This window comes from Lonchura striata, chromosome 7, assembly GCF_050655825.1.
Source record: "Lonchura striata isolate lonStrDom1 chromosome 7, ASM5065582v1, whole genome shotgun sequence".
Lineage (NCBI taxonomy): Eukaryota > Metazoa > Chordata > Aves > Passeriformes > Estrildidae > Lonchura > Lonchura striata.
Window position 1 is genome coordinate 1844746 of NC_140709.1, and position 10912 is coordinate 1855657.

General features: G+C 51.0%; 1 protein-coding gene across 3 annotated transcripts; it reads left to right on the forward strand.

Moving 5' to 3' along the window:
• The first annotated feature begins 424 nt into the window (after positions 1 to 424).
• On the forward strand, positions 425 to 8304 carry RBM43 (RNA binding motif protein 43). 3 transcript variants are annotated; one of them, XM_085584086.1, is made up of 5 exons: positions 572 to 609; positions 660 to 770; positions 3010 to 3253; positions 5071 to 5165; positions 6672 to 8304. In XM_085584086.1, the coding sequence occupies exons 2-5, from the start codon at positions 768 to 770 to the stop codon at positions 7380 to 7382; spliced, it is 1053 nt and encodes a 350-aa protein (XP_085440212.1). In that variant the 5' UTR covers positions 572 to 609; positions 660 to 767; the 3' UTR covers positions 7383 to 8304. The 3 variants fall into 3 exon arrangements, with proteins under 3 accessions (XP_021391110.3, XP_085440211.1, XP_085440212.1); XM_021535435.3 differs by having other exon boundaries at positions 425 to 770; positions 3010 to 3208; XM_085584085.1 differs by having other exon boundaries at positions 502 to 770.
• Positions 8305 to 10912: the final 2608 nt, after the last annotated feature.

Here is a 10912-nt window from a genome sequence, read left to right on the forward strand (position 1 = left end):
TGCCCATTCCCGGTGCCCGTTCCCGGTGCTTGTTCCCGGCCCATTCCCGGTGCCCGTTCCCGGTGCTCGTTCCCGGCGCCCGTTCCCGGCGCCCGTTCCCGGTGCTCGTTCCCGGTGCTCGTTCCCGGTGCTCGTTCCCGGTGCTCGTTCCCGGTGCCCGTTCCCGGCCCATTCCCGGTGCCCGTTCCCGGTGCCCGTTCCCGGTGCCCGTTCCCGGTCCATTCCCGGTGCTCGTTCCCGGTGCTCGTTCCCGGTGCCCGTTCCCGGTCCATTCCCGGTGCTCGTTCCCGGTGCCCGTTCCCGGTGCCCATTCCCGGTGCCCGTTCCCGGTCCATTCCCGGCCCATTCCCGGCCGGAGGGGCGGGCGGGGCCGCGCTGCGTTCCCGTCCCCGTCCCCGTTCCCGTTCCCCGTTCCCGGTGCCCGTCCCCGTTCCCGTTCCCGTTCCCATCCCCGTCCCCGTTCCCGTCCCCGTCCCCGTCCCCGTCCCCCCCGGGCTGGGGGCGGCCCCGGGGGCGGCCCCGCCGCTTCCCCGCCGCTTTCGCTTTCGCTTTCGCTTGCCCGCCGGGCCCGCTCGATCCGCGCCCTTCCCGCTGGGATCCGCATCGCGCTGGGATTCCCTTCCCGCTGGGATTCCCTTCCCGGTGAGATCCCTTCCCGGTGGGATCCGCATCCCGGTGGATTCCCGTCCCGGTGAGATCCCTTCCCGGTGGGATCCGCATCCCGGTGGATTCCCGTCCCGGTGAGATCCCGTCCCGTTGGAGCAGCCATGGTAAGTGCCGGGGCCGGGAGGAGCTGGGGGAAAGCGCTGGGAAAGGCTGGAAAGGGAACTGGGGAGGGACTGGGGACAAGGGATGGAGGGACAGGAGCTGGGAATGGCTCCCACTGCCAGAGGGCAGGGATGGCTGAGAGATTGGGAATTGGGAATTCCTGGCTGGGCTGGAATTCCCAGAGCAGCTGGGGCTGCCCTGGATCCCTGGCAGTGCCAAGGCCAGGCTGGATGGGGCTTGGAGCAGCCTGGGACAGTGGGGGGCTCCCTGCCCATGGCAGGGCTGGATTGGGATGAGCTTTAAGGTCCATCCCAACCCAAACCGCTCCAGGATTTGCCAGGAAGCCCCAGCAGGACCCGTTGTCACCAGAGGTGCTGCCCCATTCCCGGCCCCATTCCCACCAACTCCTCCCGCGCATTCCCGGCCCCATTCCCGGCCCTATTCCCTCCACATCCCCGCCTCATTCCCGGCCCCATTCCCTCCAACTCCTCCCGCCGCATTCCCGGCCCCATTCCCGGCCCTATTCCCTCCCCATTCCCTCCCCATTCCCCACCCCATTCCCTCCCCATCCCTGCCCCATTCCCTCCCCATTCCCGGCCCATTCCCTCCCTATTCCCACCCCATTCCCTCCCCATTCCCTCCCCATTCCCTGCCCCATTCCCTCCCCATTCCCTGCCCCATTCCCTACCCCATTCCCTCCCCATTCCCTGCCCCATTCCCTCCCCATGCCTGCCCTATTCCCTGCCCCATTCCCTCCCCATTCCCTACCCCATCCCCGCCCCATTCCCTGCCCCATTCCCTGCCCCATTCCCTGCCCCATCCCTGCCCCATCCCTGCCCCATTCCCTCCCCATTCCCTGCCCTCTTCCCTCCCCATTCCCTCCCCATTCCCTGCCCCATCCCTGCCCCATTCCCTGCCCTCTTCCCTCCCCATTCCCTCCCCATTCCCACCCCATTCCCTGCCCCATTCCCGCCCCATTCCCGGCCCCTCCCGCAGCGCCCATCCCTGCCTGGGAGCAGCTGCTGGGCACAGACGCGTCTCGGGAGTGATTCAGCACCAGCCGTGTGTTTTTGGGGAATTTTTCCCCCCCTAACCCCACTAGCAGGCCCGAGTGTTGCTCCCAAACACCAGCTGGGAAGGTGTGAGCACTGTCTGGCAGCTCCGGCTGTGCCAGGCGTGAGAAAATCCCGCCTGCATCCCGGAGCATCCTGTTGGTATTCCCTCCGTGCCGCCTCCTCGCAGCCGGGACTGGCTCTCACACCGGCCTCGCCGCCGGGATAATTGGCTGCTGTAATTAATTAAAAGCTCCTGGCTCTCGGGATTTGATGGGGTTGTCTCCAGAGCCGTGGTGGTGCCCAGGATTTTGGGCAGGCATCGCTCACTCAGCAGCACGTTCTGCTCTGGAGCTGGGATGCTGTTTTAGGCAGCCCAGGCCCAGGAAAACAAACAAACAAACAAACAAACCAACCAACCAAAAAAAAAACCAATAAAAACAACTTAAGAGAAGTTTAAAACTTAAAGAGAAGTTTAAAACTTAAAGAGAAGTTTAAAAATTAAGAGAAGTTTAAAACTCAAGAGAAGTTTAAAGAATTCAGATGGAGTAACTGACCTCAAGTACAGTTACTGACAGCTCGTTCCCGCAAACGCTGCCATGCAGAAAAACCAAATTTATCTCCTTTTTTCCAAAAAGTCAGCTAACTGTTCGATGCGGTCAGTGCTCCACAATTTCCACAAAAAAAGGGCAAAACTGCTGGGAATGGGAGTAGGAGCCTTTCAGAGTGGGAATTTTGGGTCCCCGCTGATGTTGCTGTGTCACAGGCCATGGGCTGGGATCCACAATTTCCACAAAAAAAGGACAAAACTGCTGGGAATGGGTCGGGAATGGGAGTGGGAGCCTTTCAGGGTGGGAATTTTGGGTCTGCACTGACATTGCTGTGTCACAGGCTGGGAATGGGCTGGGAATGGGAGCGGGAGCCTGGCAGGGTGGGAATTTTGGGTTCCCACTGACGTTGCTGTGTCGCAGGCTGGGAATGGGAGCGGGAGCCTGGCAGGGTGGGAATTTTGGGTCTGCACTGACATTGCTGTGTTGCAGGCTGGGAATGGGAGCGGGAGCCTGGCAGGGTGGGAATTTTGGGTCTGCACTGACATTGCTGTGTCACAGGCTGGGAATGGGCTGGGAATGGGAGCGGGAGCCTGGCAGGGTGGGAATTTTGGGTCCCCGCTGACGTTGCTGTGTCGCAGGCCGCGGGCCGGGCTGGTGGCGGCTCCAGGACCGTTGTCATCGGTGGTGTCCCCGCGGGGCTCCTGCAGGACGAGCTGGTGGCCGACATCCTCACCATCCACTTCCAGCGCTCCCGCAACCGCGGCGGCGACGTGCGCCGGGTCACCTTCCCCACCCGCTGCCCGGGCGTCGCCCTCGTCACCTTCGAGGACGCGGGAGGTGATTTCAGTCAGCGTGCTTCTCCTGCTCTGAGAAGCAAAACCAGTGAGATTTCTGAGTCAGAAATGCAATTTATTAGGGAAAGGGAGCAAAGAAGCAAATAGATGCTGTGGGAACGCCAGGCTTGCTCTGGGCTCCCGTGTGCTGGTGGAATTCCTCCTCCAAGCCGTGATTCCAGAGAAAAACTGTGCAGGCTCTTGTTGTTCAGTCTCAAGGCAGTTTATTGTTGGTTATCTAAAAGATTGTCTTGGTCAGCGGCCTGGGCAGGGGCACACACACACCCTGACATCCTCCCTGTCTGTGTCTTCTTCTCTCTCCCCCCCAGGGCTGCTGCTATCTTTTATATGATATATTACATATTACATGTTTATAATTTTCCCCCAATACCTACTACCTATATTACAAAGTGCTTTTCTACTCTAAACCAAGAACATGGAGGCAAGGAAGAAGAAGGAGGAAGAACAGGACCAGCCCACTTTCCTCCATCTTAGAACTTCTGACCCCCATGTACAAAGTAAAAACCCCCCTGTACATGTGTTAAAACCCCCCTGTACAATACTAAAAAAAATTCCCCTCTGTTTTGTAACTACTTTTACTATCCCATCTAACCCTTTTGTGACTGCTTGTTCCACCTTCAAAGTTGGTAACTCATTCCATGGCTCAAACCCAAAATCCCAGCTGTTTGCAGCTGCCTGCCAGGGTCTAGAATGCTCCTGACCAAGGCCTGGAACCTCCAAAAATGTCTGAGGGACATTTTGAGTTCCCACAACATACAACAGCACAAAAGAAGAACCACTGACAGAGTTAGGGACACAACGTGACGCTCTCTGGCTGGGGTGGTGGTGGCAGATGTGGTTCTGTCTGAGCACTGCTCCTGCAGACTGATGTAGTTTCCCTCTGGAGGTCCAGTGTAGAGAAAATTTTAGCTTTTCCTCTCAGAAGAGGGGATTTATTTGCTGTCTGCACAACCCCATTTATATCCTCGATGGCATCGTTTGGCTCCTCCCTCCTCACCCTTCTTATCTATAAAAAATAAATCAATCACATCATCTAAAAAACTGAAAAATCTTACCTTGAACTTACTCAAAACTCTTTCACATATCCTCGGGAGGCTGAAGCCTCTCTGGTCATGGGGCCAAGATTCAGGATTTTGTTTCTCATTGAGGTAACAACTCACTGGCCATGCCAAGCATTGTGTTTGTGTGGCAGGAACAAATTCTTTTTTAAAAAAATACTGTTTTTTTTAATGCCAGGAATAATGGATTTATTTTGTAGCCAGGCTCTGGGGGATAAATCTCTGCCCGTTCGTGTGCCAGGGAGACGGGCTCGTGTCTCTCTGAGCAGTTGGGGTGACAGATGCAATGTGAGGTGAGAGGCTGGAGGTGCCCAGTTCACTGCTCCACTGGTGCCTCAGGTTTGGCTTTTATTTAATTTTTCAGGCTCTGTGCTGCTTTGGTGTGCAGCTCTGAGCTTCACATTCAGTGTTGCTGAGCAGAGAGACAAAACAATTCCTGCTCCAGCTGGGCACCCAAATGATCCAAACCTCAGCCCAGGAGCACAAACAGCGTGGGCTGGAGAGAGAAAAACAAGCAGGATGGGACTGCCTGGGCTGGAGCTGGAATGGGACAATGAACTCCAAGGTGCCAGTGGAGCAGAATTGATCATTTTGTGACCAATCATCCTTTTTTTGGGACCATTTTGGTTCATTTGGGTGCAGCCCTGGCTGGGCTCTGGTGCTGCCCAAGGTGGATCCATGGAGATGAATTTAATAAATCCTTTAATAAATCCCTGATTTATTCTGTGGCTCTGCCCAGCCCCTGCTCCAGGCAGCCTTTCCAACAAGTGAATTTGTTTGTTTTCAGTTGTGGAGCGCGTTCTGGAGAAGGATCAGCATCTCCTGCAGGACCAGAGGCTGCCCAGGCCCTTCCCCCTGACAGTGACCCGCTACTGCCACAACGTGAGCTCCTCCCTAAAGTCATTAGCACTGCTTTAATTGAAGGCATGGCACCCCAGTGGGGCTAAAACCCATTTATTGCTCAGATAAACATCAGCCTCAGGTGCTGTGAGGTTTAAGAGAGCAGCCATAAAAAATGTTCTTTGTCACAAGGCAATATAGAAACTTTCTAACCCAATGGGCAGTTGCCACAAAGTTTATTTTGCTTTTCTAACCTGTCACCTTTACTGACTTCTGCAGCAATGAATTTACTTTTATCAGTGGCCTACTGTCACACGTACACACAGATGTTTCCGTTATAAATTCTGAACTCTCAGCTTACTCTATATAATTTCATTTCTACATTATAAACCCTTCGCCGTCTTATTGAAATAGTTTCTCACTTATTTAAGGCATATTCTTACTTACAAATATAGAAACATAAATTTATGGTTTCTCTGGTTTGTGTGTGTGTATTGTATTTTTACATCAATCCAAGCTTCTTCCAAGGCTGCAGGTCAAACCCTCCTGTGTCTGTGGGAGTTTCTATCCTTCCATTTCCCACACCTAATTCATCTAGTTTTGTCAGAGCTCAGGAACACCCAGAATCACAGGATATGATTCTCTGCAGGTGCTTTTATTGAGAGCTCTGGGATCAGGGGTCGAGACCCAAATCTGACTCTGACACGGCTTTTGAGCTGAGCGTATTTTATATTCTGTCGTTATATACTTTAGATATTAATTATTGAACTTATATTGTTCTATTGTATATATTGATTTTATTCAACCATGAGTTTCTCATGATTTTTCTTAAGCTTCTGGCCACAGTTTCTCATGATTATTCTTTCAATTAAACAGTAATTATATTTAATTACTAAACAATCATCACATCTAACAATTATATCATTTATCATGTATTAGCTACACAGGTGCAGTTCTAGCAAGGTACAAGGCCTACATGTTCCCAGGGTGTGGCAAGCACATTTCTCTCCCTCTCAGGATTTTTCATGGAGGTGCACAAAGAGAAATGAAAGAGAAAACAATTTCTATTTCTGCTCCTTGTTTTTCCCACGTGGAATGTGTTTGGAGAATTGTTTCCCTGGGGTGTTGCTTGGTTGGATTCTGGTGAGGATTGTTTGAGCCTGGTGGCCAATCCAACGCAATCCAATCCAATCCAATCCAATCCAATCCAATCCAATCCAATCCAACCCACCTGGGGCTGGGCTCAGAGAGGGTCACCAGTTGGGTTAAAGTCAGAGAAAGTAGTTTTAGTTTTAGTATCCTCCTTTTATATAGCATATTAATGTATTTTAGCATAGTTAGAATAAAGAAATCATTCAGCCTTCTGAACTGAGTCAGACATCAGCATTTCTTCCCATTGGGTTCACCTGCATTTACAATACCAGGGTATTTTTTTCAGGGCCTACTGAGCTTAATTTTCCTTCTCACCCTAAACCCCCATGCTTTTAAAACCCTTTTACTCCCAATTATGCTTAATGCCTCATTAACTTCTCCCCTTCCCAATTGCAGGCCTTCCTCTGGGTCTCGTGCACGCTCAGCCTGGCTGTTTTCAGAGACCACTTGCTTTTGGAAGATCTGCTGCAGGAGATGCAGAAGCAGAGCCCGGGCTTGATTTTTGGGGCTCTGCAGCGTGACGGGCAGGTGGCTGTGCAGGGCTCCTTCCCAGAGCTCCGAGTGCTGAGAGAATTCCTCCTGCTGAAGGCAAAATCCCTGCCAGAGGAGCCCGAAAAAGAGGGGAAACCCCAGCAGAGAGGCAGGAGGAAGCTGCAGGAGCCCAGAGGTGCTGCAGGGATGAGGAATTCCAGCCGGGGTGCACCGAGGGAAAAACCAGTGCTGGTTCTGGACACGGATATCTATCACTACCTGATGTGCTTCCCTCCCAGAGCCCTGCAGGGAAATGAAGTTGTCATTTCTGCTGTCACCGACGGTGACATTGCCACGGTGAGCATTGAGAGTGCTGCCAGCAAGGCTGGTGTTTTGCAGGCCAAGAAAACCATTGAGAATCACTCCGTGGAGCTGCAGAAGATGCTGAGGAAGGAGAGGATCTGCCTCAAGGAGCACGGCAGGGCTGAGAAGCAGAGGTACAAGCAGCTCTGCAATAGGCTGAAGCCTCACTACCCCAAAGTGCTGGTCATGCCCTGTGACACCCACATCGACCTCGTGGGACCTTCTGCAGACGTTTTTGGGTTCACAGAGGAGGTGAAGAGGCACTCCAGGTAGGAGTGAGGGCTCCTGGAGTCTGGATTGCTCACCCAGACCGTGCCTGTGGCACCAGGATGTCACTTTGTCCCACTCACAGGCTGGCAACTTTGCACAGGAGCACAGGAGGATGACCAAGCCTGGTGCCCCCAGATACCAAATTTAGGTCAGAACAAAGCAAGAAAAAAAAAAAAAAAAAAAAAAGGTCGCTGCATCTTTCATGAGCTTGGGGATCTCTTCTCCCCAGAAACAGCCACATTTCATTTTGGTACCTTAGTGCATTCTCATCCCAACTTGCTGTCAAGGAGTACATGATGAGAAAAGAGAAGAGGTTTTGTTTTTAGTTTTTTTGGTTTTGTTTTTGTTTTATTTTTAATAAGCTGGGTGTGCCAGCCATGTAGGAAACGCTGTAGGGAAGTTCTGTGTGAGGTCCTGTGAGGAGGTGACCACAGCAGCCAGGAATGGGGACCTTTCCTGTGCCTTTATCTGCACAGGGACCCCTGGGAAGAGAGCTGGGACACTTGGCAGAGCAAAACACACCTGAAATGTGCTTGAGAAAGCCTTGGAAATTCTTCCTTGCGGGAAACAGGCAAGTTTGTTTTCATAGGAGCAATAATGGGCTTTGCTTCCAGCTGTAAAGGCTTCTGCAGCATCTCTTGGCAGCTGATTATTTACACAGGAAGGTGTGTCCAGGGATTTGATGGGAAAATCTGGGGCTGTTCAGACTTTGGAATCAGATTCTGTTTATGCAAATCTGTTTCTGTATCCATTACAAGGTCACAAACGGTGTTTTTTTTTGTAAAACCAATTTAGAAAATCGCTTTGATTTTATGATACCTGTATGTTTAGAATAATTTGTCAGAACATCCAGAGCAGCTTTTCTGCCTGATATGCAAGGCAGGTTTTAGGGGTTTGTGCCATTAAAGAAAAGAGTTGTCCAAAACATTGTGTCTGTGTTATTTTAACCTAATCCCAGATTTTTGGTTGGAAGCTCAAACCTGAAGCCCAAAAAATGCTCGAGGCGTTTTTTGTCATGACTGATTCTCCATTGCAGTGGTGCCAGTTAAAGCAATTTATTAAAAATGACTTTCAAAGCAGAAATTGATGAGCTTAAGTGCTTTGCTGAACTGGGAGAGGGATATTTAAAGATACTTGATAGGGAGCAGTATTTAAAGATATTTAATAATAGTAATAGTAAATAATAATAATAATAATAATAATAATAATAATAATAATAATATTCATCCTTTCCAAGTTCCCCTGTGCTCTGCATGTTCTCCAAGGGGCTCAGGGATGGAAAACTCCCCCTGGAGCTCTTTGGGGTCGTCCTCACAAAACCCAAGCAGAGATGGGAAGTTTTTCATCCTTGTCAGAGAGAAAATCCTCTATGAAGGGTAATCCTTTAATGAAATTAGTGCTGTTTCCCAGTGTCCACATTGAGCTTCTCAGCTTTTTTTCTGGAGTCTCATCTTTTATTTTTTTTTTTCCCTGATTCAGAGCTTTGGTATTTCCTATTTGCTCGACAGGCAGGGCAGTGGCACCGGTGTCTGTGTGAGCCCTGGCTGGTTGCTGCTGCCTGGGGGTGGATTTTGAGTCACTTTTGGCATCAGCACAGCTGGCAGCAGCACTTCAGGTGTCCTTCAGGTCTGGTTTTCTGCCAAACAGCTCCTGCTCACCCAAGGATCTGCAGTCATGACCTCAAAACCTTGGCATCACAGCTGAATAAAATGTTCTTCATGAATTCTGGCTCAGCTGGAGCAGCTCCTCTTCACATCCCCTTTGCCCCCACGTCCTTGGCACCCCTTCAGCATTATCCTATTGTTCCAGGGCTCTCCATCTGCTGCTCTCACTCCCAGGATGGAGACAAAAAGAGCTTTTTTTGCCTGGGCTGTTTGGTTTGTGGAGTGCTTTGGCGAGAGGCATCTGGGGGTGGTGGCTGGGGAATGAGGAGCAGAGCAGTTCTGGTGCTCCAGGGCTGCTTTTCCAGCTTGGATTTGGCTGGGAATGCTCCACCTTTGGCCCTGGGATGGATCCAGGGCTGGTGGTTTCTGAAACAAAACCAAACATCACCGGTGAAACACTCATTCCCTCCCTCACCACGCAGATTCCACGGGAAACAAAGGATATTTAGCTAAAACCCCTCCAATTTGGGCATGGCCATGAATATTCCAACAAATCCAACCAAGCAAACCCATGTTAGGGCTGCTCAGGGATTTGCCAGCTCTCCTTCTCACAGTTCTTTTTATGGCAAGCAAGGCTCTGCTGTCTCTATAAAATTCCACTTGAAAAATATTTGTGTGTGTGTTGGATAATATCTGGGGAAACAGCTGTTATTCCTGGATCTGCTTGTTGACTCAGGACTCTCAGGTTTGCACATTAATCTGAATAAAAAACTTCCTCGCGAGACCTCGGCAAAATATGTGTGCCCTCACCCGCTGCCCTTCCCCAGAAGGGGAGAAACAAGAGCTGTAAAAATACAAAGCCTAATTTTGATTTGAGGCACGACTCCAGCTGGAAAATAAATTTAAAAAACGACTTAAGAAGGGAGAAATAGCAGAGTGCGAGCTCAGTTCCTGGCAGCACCTGGCTACGGTCAGTGGGGAGAACACCTTAAAAAACACCTTAAAAATGCCTTAAACCCGCGAGGATTTAAGGGACATCCCTCAGCAGGAAAATATTGTCCAATTTGGAGGCCAAAGTAACCTGCTGGTTGTCCTGAGGGGCTGGGGGAGGTGGTGCAGCAGCAGTGATGGAGCAGAACCCTTCAGCATCCCTGACAGAAAGGGGAGGGAGGATCTCGGGGGAAGGATGGATGCCATCCCTGCATGCACCAGGGTTTTCCATGAGGGAAAAAAAAAAACAAAAAAAATCCCTTTCTGCAGATTTCTCGTCCCCCTGCCACCTTTGAGCTGCTCTCAAAACTCTGTGCATTTGCTCCGAGTGCACAAACTGCAAAAGAGCTGTCGCGTCTGCTGAAAAAAATTGTCGTGCCCAGAGGAATGTTCTGAAGGAATATTCTGCTTTTGAGAGCCGTGTGGTTTATTTAGAAATAACCCCCGGAACGATGTGTGAGGAAAAATGAGCAGAGTTAGTAACAAATATCTCATTATCTGAGGCAATTTGCCTTCCTCAGGCCGCGCTGGAGGCTGGGCAGCATCCAAGCCAGGTGAAAATGGGAATATTTCCCAGCTCAGCGGGGTTGCTGAGTCCCCGCAGCCATCCAGGGGTGGATCCCACCTGGAGAGAGGAGATGGATTCAGCAGGGATCTCCCCTGGCTCCGGGAGCAAACCTGGATCTTGTGCCAGGGAAAAGCAGCTGTGACCCTGCCCAGGGGGCTGGAAAGGCTGGGAAAGGCCTGGAAAGACCTGGAAAAGCTTGGAAAGGCTTGGAAATGCTTGGAAAGTTTTGGAAAGGCTTGGAAAGTTTTGGAAAGGCTTGGAAAGGCCTGGAAAGACCTGGAAAAGCTTGGAAAGGCTTGGAAATACTTGGAAAGTTTTGGAAAGGCTTGGAAAGTTTTGGAAAGGCTTGGAAAGGCTTGGAAAGTTTTGGA